This window comes from Carassius carassius, chromosome 21 (assembly GCF_963082965.1).
Source record: "Carassius carassius chromosome 21, fCarCar2.1, whole genome shotgun sequence".
NCBI lineage: Eukaryota > Metazoa > Chordata > Actinopteri > Cypriniformes > Cyprinidae > Carassius > Carassius carassius.
The window spans coordinates 26,494,942-26,512,299 of record NC_081775.1 but is presented as its reverse complement, the minus strand read 5'-3'; the positions used below and the strand labels follow the sequence as shown (position 1 = coordinate 26,512,299).

The 17,358-nt window shown below is 33.5% G+C and overlaps 1 protein-coding gene across 1 annotated transcript in view; it reads right to left on the bottom strand.

Annotated features, from left to right (window-relative positions):
- Positions 1 to 184: 184 nt before the first annotated feature.
- The window catches only part of LOC132098017 (phosphatidylinositol 4-phosphate 5-kinase type-1 beta-like), a 42,667-nt gene continuing 25,493 nt past the window's right edge, over positions 185 to 17,358 (bottom strand). The window contains exons 6-15 of the mRNA XM_059504106.1: positions 16,727 to 16,879; positions 16,262 to 16,558; positions 8,708 to 8,901; positions 7,844 to 7,927; positions 7,693 to 7,741; positions 7,499 to 7,583; positions 6,304 to 6,459; positions 4,556 to 4,691; positions 2,347 to 2,455; positions 185 to 1,109 (exon numbers count right to left, since the gene is read on the bottom strand). Of these exons, the coding sequence (XP_059360089.1) occupies positions 1,107 to 1,109; positions 2,347 to 2,455; positions 4,556 to 4,691; positions 6,304 to 6,459; positions 7,499 to 7,583; positions 7,693 to 7,741; positions 7,844 to 7,927; positions 8,708 to 8,901; positions 16,262 to 16,558; positions 16,727 to 16,879 (1,266 nt within the window). The 3' untranslated portion in view covers positions 185 to 1,106. The remainder of the gene's footprint in view (positions 1,110 to 2,346; positions 2,456 to 4,555; positions 4,692 to 6,303; positions 6,460 to 7,498; positions 7,584 to 7,692; positions 7,742 to 7,843; positions 7,928 to 8,707; positions 8,902 to 16,261; positions 16,559 to 16,726; positions 16,880 to 17,358) is intronic.

Sequence of the window (17,358 nt, the reverse complement as noted above, 5' to 3'; positions counted from 1 at the left end):
TTTCAAATATATTCAAAAATCTTACTGACCCCGAAACATTTGAATGTAAGTGCAGACTGTACATAACACAAAATACATACAAATTTTCCAAAATAAAATGGACACTCATTCACAACTAATGCATGTCGCAATAATCTCAAAACGGCCAAATACTGGTTCACATGAAATTCAGACCAACACAAAGTTCATTTATAATAATGATTTAATAAATTATGGCCTTAAAACAAATAAAATGTGCAATAATATTCAAAAGACAGTTCTGACATGGCATTTAAAATCAGAAGTGCTCTAGCATCTAACATCAAGCAATCATTTCTAGGAAAAGGATCTCCTGAGAGATTGTATATGTGTGTATGAAACTCACCCGTCCCCACTTGAAAGACTGAATGCATTTTAGCACATAAAATCATTCTGGCATCTGGATACATGTAAATAATGCACACCGGCGATGCAAATCCCACTCTTGATTATCAGGAGCTGATGTACCAGTGTAAATCTGAGCATGACTGACGTTACACAGTGAAAGACACTCAAACATTTACAGTTCATTTACAGAGATGTCTGAGAACATCTGTTGTTTCCTAGAAACTTTGTTAGCTTGGAAATAAAATGTCAGGATTATTACTCCAGTGGGGAGAACTACGATAACACACACTTGTATAATGTATGAAAATTGCACAAAGCTCGGTTCCATAGAGTTTGAATCGCCACGCAATGCATCTAGGTCACTAAAGACTAGATCCTTTAAGAGGTAAAGAAGATAGCCGTTATAAACCATCTTTGCATATCAAAGAAGCGTAATTATTGCATGTTTCCAAAACAATGAATGGCGTGATGTGACATCTGTCTTCAGTCTGAGCCCAGAGCTGGCTGTAATGTAAGGGCTACAAAAGCTGAACCAGCATCTGGTTACAGATGTCCATGAATCTGAACTCTTGTAGCCACATTCCCTCCAAACAGAGGAAATGTTTAGCACTGTGATCAGATGATTGTTGATGTTGTATTGGCGAATGTTTTCTTTGTTTGGCAGCAGGTGGCGCTCTCGGCACATGAGGATCTGGAGGACTGCAGAAGCAGGTGATGGGGAGGTCATGTCAATTTGCTCCTTACTGGAAAAGAGAGCAACAATATGATCAACGTTTATAGAAGTTGTAAATTATTAGTGGCAGTACTACTTTCATAATATACAGTACATTAAAAAGTATATTAAAGACTTTTAATGTAATATAAATAATTACAGTATTCTGTTTTTTAAATAGTTTTTATAATATAGTAATATTTTAACAGTAGGAGATTATTTAGTTTTATATTATTATTTTATGCTTATTATTTATTTTATATAATATTACAAAGGTTTATCTTTGTTATTATTTTTTTTACTTTTATTACTAATATATTTTTAAATTTCTATACATTATAGACATATTCTGATATTTCTAAATATTGATATTTTATTTATCATGTTATAAATGTTTTAATATTTATAATATCATATTAAATTCTAAATGTTATTATTTATATTACAAATGTTATTCTTTTATGTTTTATTATTAAACCTTTTTAAATGAAACATTGTAAAACTGACTGACTAGCCTTAATCTGATATTTATAAATATTGATAAAAATCAGGGATACGATTTGTCAGTCAAAACTACAAGTTATAATTTTATTATAAATTAAAATAAAAGAATAACATTTGTTATAGGTAAAAGGTTTTTATTTATAATAATAATAACCCTTTGTAATATAATATAAACAGTAACTTGGAATTAAATCTGTTATTCATACATGATATATCTAATATTTTATACATTACATTTATAATGTTAAGAATTAATATATAAAAACATTAATATAAAAAACCTAAAAAGAAAATGTATACATACGTGTTCATTATTATATTGCATATATTTATAATTTATAAATATTTAATTCAATAATAAATTTAATAAAAAATTTATATTCATTTACTATACATACGCACAAAATGGATTATAATTGGTCCTGAATGTTTATTGGTTAATATACAAAATATTACCTGACCAATTAGAATCTTCTATTCCAAAGAGCCACATAATAACAGATTTTTATTATTTTTGACAGTTTCATTGCAGATCCCAAACACCTTATGCAGGGTAGGCATCATATTTAATTCAATGGGAGTAAAAATAAGGCTGTGAGGGATTAAATAGTACAGTGGATTATATAGTGTTCCTTGGTATTGATAATTAAGTCAATGAAACATTATACTTCTGTTCCTCCCATTTTTTTATTTTCTATATTACCCTGACTAAGACCCCTAGATCCTTAGAGATGCAATCGACTAACTGTCCTGCACAAACTCACAAAGTAGACATCCAGCACTGAGTCGTCATCTCTGTCTATGTCCATGGTGCTTTGCTCCGATGTCAGACAGATGCCGCTGTCCTCCAATGTAAATGTTGAGCAGGCACATCTGAAAGGAAACAACAGCAGCAGTGAATCAGAGGACAAATTAAGATTCCTCAAAACATGACGGATGAATATTGAGCAAAGCTGGTGGCCTCATAAATGCCGCAGAAGGGATATGTGTGTCTGTGTGTGAGGGAGACCAGTACAGAATGCTGTAAATTTCTCATCATTACTGTGACATGTTTCAGATGAGTGCTGGCCATCTAGATCCACTTTGGAATGTGCTTATGTTTTTATTGCCTGTAATAATCTCTTGAGTTATTGCTGCCATGGCAACCAGACCCTTGTTCACCTCATGAACATAAAGCACTTTGAGCATGTGACACTTTTCAGACGCTGAGGGTGTTCATTAACACAGGCTCACCCTGGACTTCATCAAATGCTTTGACTGCCTGAGGTCAGCAAGATTTTTTTTTTTGAAAGAAATCAATACTTTAATTCAACAAGAACGCATTAAATTGATAAAAAGTGACAGTGAAGACATTTATAAATGCAAGAATTTTCCGCAAAAATATTAAGATGATGATAAAAAATTTTTTATCGAGCAGCAAATCAGCATATCAGAATGATTTCTGATGGATCATGTGTCATTGAAGACAAGAGTAATGCTGCTGAAAACTCAGCTTTGCATCACCGAAATAAATTACATTTTAAAATACATTCAAACAGAAAACAATATTTTAAATTGTAAAAATATTTCACTTTTTATTACTGGTATCTGTATTTTAAATCAAATAAATGCAGCCTTGGTGAGCAAAATGTAAACTTTTCCGAGATCAAACTTACCATTTGAAATGTGTACATCCCTAAGATGAAGTATAAGCAATAGCAATAGTCTGCCTTAACAACCACCTTTACTTAACCTATTATGTTAAGTCAACAAGATAGCATCAGACTAAGCTCTTTTATCTCAGTAATCATTGTTCAAGCTGAGGAGCACCGAATGCCCCTTTTCGTGGTATTGTGTGTTATAAAACAACACCACTATTATATTCGTCCTTATCAAGCAGGTAAAATATTTATGAGGTCTTTTCACAGGAATGCCTCTTAAAACAGGTGTGAGTCAAAGGTGAAGAGATCAGTGAAAACCAGACACAAAGAATCCAGCAGCAGAACAAGTGTAGCATGAAAGCACCTGGTCAGCTGCTCACGCTACAGCAGGATACAAGAAATCGATCTCAAGTGTCACACTGTGGCTTGGTTAGTTAAAGGAATAGTTCAAACAAAAATCTAATATTTACTCAACCCTCCTGTCATTCCTAAGCTTTCTTTAATGGAACACAAAAGGATTTTGAAGTATCTGTTGCTCTTTTAAATGTAATAAGTACATAAGTATGTTTTTGGCTTCAAAAAGGAACAAACTTGAAACTCAAATCATATGACAAAAATTATGCTATTTAGCTTTCCTTGGTACGTATCTCTATGAGATAAGTTTTAATTTGTGAAGGAATGATTCTTTTGAACTTAACCGATTCCGTTCAAAATCACTCTGAATGATTTATTAATCGACCCTATAATTCAACCCTCATGTCATTCCTAACCTATTTCACTTTCTTTCTTTGGAGAAACACAAAAAGGTTTTGAACAATTTCCATTAAATTATGGTTAAATTAAAGTTTTTAGGCTTTAAAAAGGACCCCAATGTATCATTAAGCTAGTAAATAACTTGAAACTGAAATGAAAGGACAAAAATAATGACATTTAGCTTTCCTTGGTGTGTTAAAGAGAGAAGAAGCAATGCTGGATTTGTGTAGAAATCATTATTTCGAGTCAGATCTTGACAATGAATCAACTGATTCAGTTCACAAAACCATATGCACAAGTCATATGGTTATTTTTACGATACTTTTATGATGCTATAACCACCTTCTGAAGCCTGAAAGCCTTAGTCCATATTCATTATGACTATTAAAAAATTAATTATCCATTTGTGTTCCATGGAAAGAAGTCAAATGTGTTTGTTAAATGATGACTGAATTTTCATATTTTAGTTGAACTGCCCCATTCAGTATCTCTGTGGCGGGAAGAGAAGTGGAGATGTGAGAAGGTAAGAGGTGTGTGTTGGGTTGATGGGTCTGAAGGTTTGTGAGATGTGAAGTGTCACCTTTCGTTCGATCTGGCCTCCCGGTACCCATCGGTGACATAAATAGAGGGCGGGGAGAGGGTGTGGCTCAAGGATGAGGCTTCATACGGGTAAGGAGTCTGAGGGACCAGGTCAGGACGGTTATAGGACCAGTACACTGTGGGATGAGCAGACAATACGAGGTGACTGGGAGGACGAATAATGTACAGTACATGACAAAGTAACTAAACTACCATTTAAAAGTGTGGAGTCTATATATATATATATACCGGTATATAAAGAATACTTTAATTCAGCAAGGATACATTAAATTCATAAAAAGTGACAGTAAAGACATTCACATTGTTACAAATTATTTATGTTTTAAATAACTGCTATTCTTTTGAACTTTATTCATCAAATAATCCTGAAAAAAAATATTTAGCAAAACTGTAAATCTTCTTTAAGCAGCACATCAGCATATTAGAATGATTTCTGAAGGATCATATGATACCGAAGACTGGAGTATTGATGCTGAAAATCCAGCATTGACAAGGTTGAATGGTTATTTTAAATTGTAATAATATTTCACATTTTTTGCTGTTTCAAATAATACTTCTTACAAAAACAAAAATATATATATATATATATATATATATATATATATATATATATATATATATATATATATATATATATACTGACCCCAAACTTTTGAATGGTAAGATCTCACATTTTCTATTATAATTCATACCCAGCAGCAGCTCTGAGCCGATGACTAATATAGCAGTACAAAAGGTCAAAGCAAGGACACTTAGTAACTTCTGCCACTGAGGTTTGTGTATGGTAGTAAATGCGAATTAAACGAGGAAGACATGACTGTCAGGAAAAATAAATGACTGTCTCAGACGGCAGCTCATTTTTCAGGGTTTTTCCAAGAAATATTGCACAAAATAAAAAGCAGACACTTCTTGTTTGTGTATGTCAGCGGTAATAGAACCGATGTTTGCAAGTAAATGTCACCATTTGTCTTTAGTGATGGCATAAGATGCCAATCAAGGGCTTTTTACACCGCACTTCACCCAAGGTATCTTTTTAACCCCAGACTAATGCCCTTTTTACCCCATTAATATGCAAATAAGAACATTAAAGGGATAGTTCACCCAAAAACCGGAGCGGGTGAATTGGCCATCTACCTACACAAATCTATGGATAAAATAATGAGCATGATGTTATTGTTTACACGGTCATCAAGGATACGCAGAGCGAATGTGGACAGCCACGCCAACGTTTTCAAAACTCTCCGTTTCAGTTCGTTTATACTAAGTTTTCTAGAGTCTGCAGCATTTTAAAAATTCTTCCTTCTCGAGGGTCGAAAATGCTAGTTTAAATGCAGTCTGACATTCATAGCATTTTTTTTTTCTCCATAGTACTATGGAAGTCAATTGCTACCGTCAACTTTGTTCAGTATAACCAACATTCTTCAAAACATCTTCTTTTGTGTTCAACAGAAGAAACTCAGGACAGACATTCTTATAGGTTTGACCAAGTGGAGGGTGACTTAATTTATGACAGAATCTTCATGTTTGTGTGAACTATCCCTTTAACCCTGGGTTTACAGATGTACAATGTGAAAACTTGAAACTTAAACTAATCCTGAGTCAAATATGAAACATGATAATCAATGATTATGTTAATCCAGAGTTTAAAATGTCTCTCAGATAATATTTTCTCATGCAAAAAAGCCCTCTAGGCCTATGAAGAGTTTTCATATAGTCAGTGGCGCCCACCTTGTCCATCCAGGCTGGCAAGACTACGGGCTCCTCCGAGTCTGTCCGTCCTCTCCTCGGCCTTCTGCTCCTTCTGTGAAGACAGGACCTCTTGAGAAGAGCACTTCAGCGCTGATATGGAGCTCCGTGCCCTCTTGCTCGGGGAGAAACGATTTGCTGGATGAGTGACAAAAAGACTAATTATGGACACTGTCCTAAATGAACTGAAAATATGATGATGTAACTCTCCTCTAACTGTTACCTGGCAGCAGACAATTAGACCGTGAAATGAAATCTTGGTCTGCTGTCTAACTTTATTAGAAAGGATAAAAATAAATCTGCATTCTGATATTTTAATTTGGCTTGTAAAAATCTGATTACCGAGGTGAATTACAGTTCCTGACTTCTTGTTAGGTTGTAGAAAGAGCAAGGAGAAGTTCTGCTTTTGTAATGTTGTTTCACAATATTCTTAGTAATGAAAATAAAGTTGAAAAATAATGACGGTCGTGCAGGAATACTGAGGCAACTTCTGTTCTTATGTTTTTTCACTGAAAGGAAGTTTTATAAATACTGTATACATTATATATAATCAGATTAATTCAAATTATAATTCCACTGCTTGCAATGCACTTCTTTGACCCGGTTTTAAACTAGAGGCCCGAATATCATAGGAAATTATGTGTTTTTTATTTTATTTTTTATTTAATTCTTCTTTTTCATATTCACAAATATATTGTTAAATGTCTAATGACTTAAACTATTTCTTAATTATTAAATAATCAGTAACATTTACCAATAAGTTTTAATTTGTTAACATTAATAACTACATTAGTTAATAATGAACAATATTAACAGTATTTATACTACAGTATTTATTAGTCTTCATTTCTACATTTACATCTACATTAAGTTAGTCAGTTAAGCATCTGTTAAAATCATTTTATGCACTATGAACATGAACAAAAAAATAACAACTATATTGGTATTATTGTTTTTGAAGAATTTTACAACTGTTTTTCACATCAACAAAATAATATATTGCTCATAGTTTATGTTAACTAATGCATTAACAAATGAGACCTTTTTGTGCAGTGTTATCACATTTCCTAAAATATTAATTTTGCAGACCATGATAACGTTGAACATTCAAAACGTATCCCATTGTGATTATGTAATACTTGCATAATGAATGAGTTTGCTCGCATTGTTGACTTACGCTGAATCTTTCTGAATACTCTGGAGCTCATGAACTTGAGAAATCTGTTTGCATAGAAACTCGGTCTGTGCACAGACACCGTATCCTTGGAGAAAGAGAATACAAGACAATTAAACCAGGAAGCATCTTTAATTCCCCAGCGGTATGAATAGTGTATTCATAAATGAAGAGAGCAGAGAGACATATAGACTTACACCATCATAGACGAGTGCCTTCCAGGAGTGCTCCAGCTTCTTCATGAATCTTAGTGGGAAATAAGAGCAAGTATGAACTAATATGCTGTAAGCTGGTGTGTAACATGACATTTGGACTCTTGGGTTTGTTGTAAACTGACACCAGGCTTACCTGTAAGACTGCAAGATGTCGATAATGCCTAGAAAAATAAGTAGTTTCTCATCCCTGTGTGTTTTTGCAGGAATGCCTCCCATTCTGTATGAAAGGAAACATTGTAGAAATTATGTTATGTTACTAGTGGCTGGGAAATAAACATATCATAAGTTAAGACAAGCAATTTCACCCACAAAAAGAAAAAAAAAAAATCATAAAGCTTTAATCTTATTTTTTTGCACTGTGACAAATTGTAATTGCAGTCTAATTTGTGTTTTTATTATTATAATAAAAAAACTGAACAATTTATTTTTCTTTAAAGACATAACTAATCAAAAATAAATAATACAGTTCAACAAATATATGTGTGTGTGTGTCTATATATATATATATATATATATATATATATATATATATATATATATATATATATATATATATATAAATTAAGGTGTTTCTTTAAATAATTAATTTCTATTTAATTTATCTTGGATATAACAGTTCCTAAATTAGATCATTAAGACATCCTAACAAATCCTATAATTGTTTTATTTATTAGAATTGTACAATTAATATTGATATATAAATAAATAATACACATATTAATTCATACAAATAAATAATATATATGAATAATAATGTATATAAATACACATGTTCTTGAATAAAGTATTTAGACTTTTTTTTCTTTAGATTTTGGAGTAAAATATCAGGTTTTTTTTGTGGTGAAAGTCACTTGCTAAATACAAAAAAAAAAATGTACTAAAAAAAATATATATACTGTATTTGCAACCAATGTGCATTAATCTGTTTATATAACTACACACACATTTTGAATATATATGAACAGGATATACACTGGTTTTAATATCAGGGACTCACGTGTCATCGGTAGTCAAAGCCTCGGCTGCCTTGCCGTCTCCCTGAATTGACTCCATGGCGGTGGAGTAAAGAACTTTCTGTCCCACGGTCCTCTTCCCATCCACAATGTTGACGTCTCCTTCTCTGTGACTCTGGTCCAGAATGTGCACCCCCAACAGCAGACTGTAGTCCATGATCTTAAAACTCTCCAGAACCTGTGTGACATACAACACAACATTTAACTCACTATGAATCTCACACACAATATCACAAGGACCACAGCCAAAAACCTCCTGATTAATGTACCTCGTCTTTGGCCACTGTGCTGTTGCTATTTTTTCTCTGTCAAGATGGTAACCCTCATTCTGCAAAACTCTTGTTTGCTACGTTACTTTTTAAGGGCATAGGGTTGCTACAGGATACCAAACAAATATCTTTATAGTTTTTATTTCAGTTTTATTATTTAGTTTTATTTTATTGTAAAATATATTTTATTAGTAACAAACTTTTTTATGTTTTTAGTTTTAGTTACCTTTAATAAAAAGTTAACACCCACTTGCACAGCTCTAATGCTGCGTTCATGCCATATCGTAATTACCGTAATTTCGAAATGACAGCACGTGACGTTCTACTCGGAGCTGTTCATGTCCTTAGACTCGGAATTATGCTTTTCTATGGCAAAACCATCAACGCCTAAACAGAGCCTGCGATGTTCATGTGGTACAGCGGTCACGTGGTACAAGTGCTCTCAGAAAATTCCCAGTTCACAAGTTGTGATTACAAGTGCTACGAGGATGTAAATGCTTCTTACAAGTTGGAATCTCATAATCACGGGAATTCCGATATGGCGTGAATGCACCTTAAGCTTCTTTATTTTGTAGCATTGAAGCATTTACTTGAAAGGCAAAACTAATAAAAAAAAAATTAGGGCAAAATTAAATAAGTTTATGCTTTATTATCTAACAGATTTTTTTTTTTAAATCGAGATAAATAATCTTGTTTTCATCTGAGGTAAGTTTATTTTTCTTACCTCATTGAAATATTTTGTCATTTTAAGCATAAGCTCACTTAGGGGTCATTTACGCACAACGTTTTCAGCCAAAAATTTGAACTTTTTATGAGTATTGTCTGTTCGTTTAAACGATGATGCCGTTTTGGGTACTAAAAACGCATGTTTTTATAAACGGGTTTCAAAGTGCTAGTTTTTGTTAACGCCACCGTTATCGTTTCCAAAAACTGGTTAACACCCAATACGGGAATCTTTGAAAACGGTGACGTAATGCGCGTGCGTAGTCAATGTTAGGAATGTAGACATGCACAGCACATGTCGATTTTAAAGGCAAAGGCGAAAAAACATACACAACAGTGGCAGAGTACATGGTACTGTTGTTGCTGCTCAAGAGTTTGCTAACACTTCTTCAGCAAAGTGTGGATTTACTTCACCAATATTACAACCAACACATATACTACATATAATTATCACTTCCCTTCAGGTACTGTTTACTAACAAAGTGACAGTGCCAACTACTGGCCTGGCATAAGTAATACATAGCTTTTGGTCGTTTTCGTGGATATATAAACGCGAATCATTATAAAAACGTTGTTGCGTATACGTGAAACTTTTTAGGAAAAACGTTTCCGTTTTTGACTACATCGTTGTCATGTAAACGTGGCCTTAATTTTTATGATTTTCTTCAGAAAACATTTTCTTCAGACTTAATATCTTGATTCATTTTGGTTCTTGATATAAGAATTTTTAGACATTAGCCATTGAAAACAAGACAAAATAAGTAAAAAAATAAAAAAATAAAAAATAAAAAAGGCAAAAGACAGGGGAAAGTCTGCATAGCATCTTCATAAATGTGTCAAAAGGAAAAGCGATTTGTTTATCAGTGGTAAGAAACTATAAACAGGCTTTAAACAAACATTAGTCATCAATAGGTCACCAGATAAAAGATCTCAGCAGATAAAAGATCTCTACTTGTTAAAAATACACAAGAAACCAACCATAGAGCACGTAGATGTGCGCTTCTAGCTCTCAGTGTTATAGGAATACTATATATCTACATGAAAACTTTCCAGGCCTGCACATCACTAATGTTTGGCTTAAAATGAAACATACTAAAACAATCGGGTAAAAGCTGTAGCCATGAGCCAGTGAATTTCACTTTTGCATGACGCTCTTGTTCCCCTCATACCCTCCATATTCAAATGCATAATATTTGAATAAAGACACACAACATCCTTGTTTTGCATCCCATCAGGACCATCTAAAAGCCTCCAGATGGGCCCTCAACTAGGTCACAGTAATACCCAACAATGGCAGCAGTGGAAGGCAACACCGCTTGTTTGGCACATGAAGTCATTGGGTCAAAGGTTCACTTGTTTTTGAAAGGCATTTACACATTTTTTTTGGGGTGGAGTAACAGATTAACATTTTTCTTTTGAATATATACCCCTTTTTATGTAAGCCAAAATAGGCCTGAGTACTAAATTTTTTTTACAAACTAATTTTACTACATATTTCCATTGTGAAAAACACTCTTTGTTTTTGAAAAAGTCGTTCTACTTCAAAATTGCATGTTTAATTCAACATGTTAGAATTCTTTGTGAAATTTACCAGCGATTTCAAAGTGAAGAGTGTTTGTACATGGATTGTTTTTCAGTTTAGTTTACATTAGGTTTTAGACTGAATACGTGTTGTTGACGTGTAACTACGAATGATCGTGTTCTCAAATATTTTAAGTAGTCTAAAATCAGAAAGTTCAAAACAAGCCGTTTGGTCTTTTTGAACTGGAGAGGAAGTTTTGAGCTCTGAAAGTTGCTGTATGTTTTCATAGCACATCAAGCTTTCGTTTGATTCCTTATGAGCCCTTAACAAAATATAACAAGTACAAATATGGGCTAAATTTGACAAGTGGTTCAGTGCGTTAAACCAAAAAGAAACAAATGTTTTGAGATACTCATGTAAAGTATTTTCCATTTTCCACAGTAAACATCCTGGGCTTCAGGGCAGCAGTCCACAATGGCTCGCTGCTATACCACTATTAAAACCAAATGTTTTGCAGCTTAGTTTGTAGCCATCAGTCGAGTCAGCTCAAAGGAGAATGTAGTTTCTCTTCACAGTCACTGGTCATTAATTAACATAAGGTGAAGAGTTTAGTGAAAAAATGTGTCACTTGTGTTCATATTGTATGTAAACATGAGCTGTGTGAACTCCCGTGACCCGATAAAAAGATTTCATTAGGATTTATTAGGTTTTATTTTCTCATTAGGTTTTATTATTGTTTGTGCACTTGACATATTTAAAAAATTAAATTTATTTTTAATGCACATAGAAAATACATTAGCAGTGCCTGTATTTAATAGGAGTTTAGGCGAAACATTTTTTAAAGAATGTTTTTCTTTTAAGACAGAAATCTTCCTATAAACTTACAAGAACCAACTTTACAAGGAGTTTCTATGTAATAACAATGATTATTTGCATTCACTTCCTGGTTAGTTGTGAATACATAGGCATAATCCATGTTCATGGTGTTTACTCTTTAAGGGCAGCTTGTTAGGGAAAAAGTTCAATAAAAAAAAAATAATAATTATTATTATTATTGTTACTATTACTATTATTAATAGTAATAATGATGGCATTTTAATAATAATAAGTTTCACTGTATATTATTTTTATTATAATATATTATATATAATTTTATGTGTGTTTATGTGTGTGTATGTATATAACTATATATATACATATATATATATATATATATATATATATATATATATATAATTTTTTATTTTTTTTTGTCAGATACGGTGTACTGAAAGCGTTCTTTATTGTCAAAATCAGGTATTAAAATGAATGCTTACTCATTTTCATTCAGCTCAGAGAAGACATTTACATCAAGAGTGAAGATAAATGCTGGCAACGTGCTCTATGCATTATCAAAATCCCATAAGTGCTTGGAGACGAGTTGCATAGAAACCGTTTAAACACTTGTTCTTGATTCTTATAGATTTGCTTCTATTGTGCTCCGCAGTTGAAGCCCAGGGTGTGTTGCTTACTCAAGAGAAACTTTCTGCTTAGTGTTCATTTCATTTTCTGCACAGGACGTAGCCAGAAGGAAAAGCTAACAATAAAATCTTACAGCACTCATGGGAATGTGTTTGGACTGCAGTTTGTGTTTCCTTGCATCAAGAACATAGTACGATGTAAGATGACAGAAAATAACTTCTTTTCAACTATTTCAATCCATAAAAGACTATGTTCTTCCCAAATGCTGGAGCTGGATGGCAGGGTGGGCTACAGCGGGCTGAATGTCCCCAAATATGGTCATTATTGTGTGAAACTCGAGTTCTCATTATTCCCCCGGCCCTCTTGTGACACGCATTACGGCTGATCCTTTAAGTTCAGTGCTCACAGGGGCCGGCCGGTCAGCACATACCTCAGGTGCCAAAAAAGACAATCTCTCAGACTGTTACATATAGGGAACATTCTGTCCCGAATCACTTTTAATAACAGGTCATGTCTGGAATGCCATCGAAATGGCACCGTTGTAGAGCTTGTTTGTTGGTAAACAATTGAACAGTAAGAAAGTCGAGTGCCAATTCTGCTGAAGAATTCGAGAAGCACAAGGCGACCACAGAGGGCCGGTTACCTAATGCAGCATTGGGGCACTTCAACATCACGCCACAATCATTTGGGTAATTCAGTTACTGGGCTGTTTACTTGCAGCTTGATTTTAGAGGAACTTACAAAGTAAAAGAAAACATGTCATTGAAAAACACTGCAGTGGGCAAATAGGAAACAAAAATGAAAAATGAGATAAATCTTATAGAAATAGTTTTTCCTGGACAGCAAGGTGAGGGGCGAATACAGAAAAAGAAAAAGAAATAAAGGCTTCCAGAAGTTCAAGTTCTGTCGTAATTTTCTCACCCTTGCGTTGTTTCTAACCTGTATTACATTCTTTATCTGTTTTGAAAAATGTTATAACTGTTTGTGTCCATGCAATGAAAGTCAACAGGGTCCAAAACAAACCACATTTCTCCACAAAAGTAAAATGAGAACAAAACTTACATTTTGGGGTGAATTGTTCCTTTAAGTATACTGTTTTTATGTTGTTGTTTTCTTTTTACAAAATTGTACTTTGATTTGACAGTCAAATATCAAGGATTTCAGTATGAACTCAAACAAAAGACCAAATTAGGCTCAAAGGCTCTTATGCACACCAAGGTGGCATATATTTGTTCAGAAATACATTAGTAAAGAGTAATCTTGTGAACTAATATTACAATAAAAAATATTTCTGTAAATATTTTTGTAACTTATATAAAATGTAATTTATTTATCTGATGCAAAGCTGGATTTTCAGCATCATTACTCCAGTCTTCAGTGTCACATCATCTTTCAGAAATCATTCTAATATAATGATTTGCTGCTCAAGAGACATTTCTTATTATCATCAATGTTGAAAACAGTTGTGCTGCTTAATAATGTTGTAGAAGCCATGACGCAGTTTATCCAAGATTCTGAAAGAACTGCATTAATTTGATATATAAATCTTTTGTTACATTACATAACAAAAAATAATCATTTCTAACTGACACATTTAATCAATTTATGTACCTTTTCTGAATAAATGTATCAATTAATTTCTTTAAAAAAATATTACTGACCCCAAATTTTAAATGGTACTGTATTTGAGTTATTCTAACTACATTAATTTTAGAGGTGGTGGTTATTCAACCACCCAACAATGCCCTAAAACCACCCAGAACAGCTTAACAACTACACAGCAATTCCATTACTATCACCTGCAACACCTATGTTTTTTTGGAGAACATAGGAATGCTGCTAATTGGTGGTTTCCAAACACTGTCAGATCATGTCAGGCAGACATTATCAACCAAGTGCCAATATTTAAGCAGTAATGGAAACTGTCTAGGAGGGAAAATACCATCTGTTTGTTTACAAATCATTTCCTGAAAAAAAAAACCTAAATAATGTGAAGCACAACAAAATTTACCAGACCATGTCGACAGCCTGAGCTGCTGAAATAGAAAGGAATGCCAGACTGGATTTATGCGGTTTGTTTCCCAGCTGAACGGAGATGTCTGCCACACAGCACATTTTGAATCTGTTAATAAGCTACTGTGGAGCTGAAGACTATCATGAACATGTTTTCCATGGAATTGCGGCATCTTCCCCAGTGCTTGTGCATGAAGATGAGACTAAAAAATCTTTACTTTTGATTAGAGGAACAATGGTTCCAAAACTGTATATTGAATCTTGGGAGATATATGCGCCATGTTAGAAAGCCACTTGTACTTTTTAAAACACAAAACATGATGCATATCAAACGCAGCCTGTCTATTATGTTGCACTCAAAATAACAAGCATAGCTGGCTGTTTTGTGGTTCTGCCTCATACTTAATGTAATTGTATCACTTGACCTTCTCCAATTCTATTTACACTGATGCTGTTGATTTTCTTGTCATGCTTAGAAACGTACTTGTAGTCTTGAGGTCTATCTGTGGTGTTTTAAGGTCTTTAATACATGTTTTTATTTCATGAGGTTTCATGTAATGAGTGTTTTTGTGATGTTGTCAACAGTTTAAGACAACCGGCAATTAGTTCTCCATGTAAACTGCTGTTCAAAAGTATGGAGTTGGGAAGATTTTTTTAAGTTTTCGACACCAATGCTGCATTTTTTGTTATCAAAAATACAGTAAAAACAATAATATTGTGGAAAAATAAATTTGAATATATTTTAAAATTTAATTTATTTCTGTGATGTGAATGTACATTTTCAGCATCATCACTCCAGTCTTCAGTGTCACATGCTCCTTTAGAAATAATTCATAAATATGCTGTGATACATTTTAAATTCATCAAGATTTTTTGATGAATTGAAAGTTCAAAAGAAATTATATATATATATATATATATATATATATATATATAATTTCTTTGTATAATTTATATAATTATATAATTGCAAAGTGTTAATTTCTTTAAAAATAAATACATAAAACTTAGTACAGTAGTTTGCATTGCTTATTGAAATGTCAAGGAGACAAAGCTCACAATATTTAAAATAATTGTAAAAAAGGGAAAATTTGCATGTAAATCTTTTTAAAACAAAAACAGAAAAATGTTAGAGAATTGTTTTAATGATTGCAGATTTTAAGAATTTTAAGAAATTTTCATTGTTTGTTCTGCAAACATCTAATTTTTAGCAATGTAAATTACAAAATAGAAGGATTTTTTGATGGCCCTGTTTTTGAACTTCATTTCTTCTAGTAAACCATGAGCCATATGATACACTTTAGTGCATGATTTGACACAATATATCTTGTAATCCAACACTGTGATGATCCTCAGACCAGATTATCAGGTTTGATCAAATAAAGGGTGGTCACCACAGAAACTGTTTTTGTTTTACTTTCTAAATTGCTTTCTATTCTATTGGACTCACGCTACACAAAAATCCAAACTTGTTAACAACCACAACACTGCTCTGGAAACCACCCACAACTTTTGCACAAGAAAAAGGCCAAAATAAGAGTAGCACTCACCCGGCAGTCTCGCTGTAGCGTCTTCATCAGGGCGTTATATGTCTCTGTGTCAAAGTACAAGCCATCATGCATGTCCACAAAGTCTAGGTCTTTATATGTGGGGCAGGCCTTTTCCCGCTCTTTTCGTGACGCCTGTCTCTTGTACGTGGAGCCTTTCAGGTCATATTTGTAGTGCATCTTTAAAGACCGAGGCAGAACATTGTTCATAACCACAAGACGAATGTTGATTCCTCCAGATTGAATACAGTACAGGCCGTAGAACTTGGGGAGGAGAGTCCTTGGGTTCTGGTTGAGGTTCTGAGAAAACAAAAATAGCTTTATTAAAGGAAAATGCCATTTTTGATCTTTAAATACTTTCTTCCATGTTAATGTTTATAGTCAACTGTAAGTCATACTGCGGCTCTTTGACGCTGTTGTTCATGTGAACCGAGGAGATGAATGAGTCTGTCCTCTACTGAGACCTACCATGTAATATCCTGGAAGCAGTTTTTGCAGGAACTCGGCCTCCTTGTGCTGGACGGTTTTGATGATGAATTCATCATCGCTGGTCAGGTAGAAGAGCGAGCCGCTGGCGCCCGGATTAGACAGCTCAATCAGGGGCTCTTTACAAATGGAATACTGCAGGATTACAACAAAAACAATCCATTAAAAGAGTCTTTAAATAGAGCACAACAGCATGGGCCCAGAAGTAAAATTAAATTACAATCAGATTGAAAACATTTAAAAAGGAGTTAATTAAATGTTTGATTTAATTGTGACAGTTCCTATAAAGAAAATGAATAGAAACCAAGGTCGCTGAAACAGTGGGCGTCTGAAATGCTTTAGACCATAGATAAACAGTGTGTGCAATTTATAATGAGGTATTCTGGGACCTTTACAAAAGGGCATCTATTTTTACCTGTGTTTTAAATATAGGCTTTAAAACACCTAATCACCCATTCATATTTATGTTAAACTGGCAACAAAGATTCAACCCAAAAGAAAGGAGTTACTCATAACACATGACTTATAAAACATCACCAAACTGACTGGCTGCATTATACTGAATGTGTTTCCTAAAAACACTGTAAAATCAGATTATTACTGCCTGGAAGTCC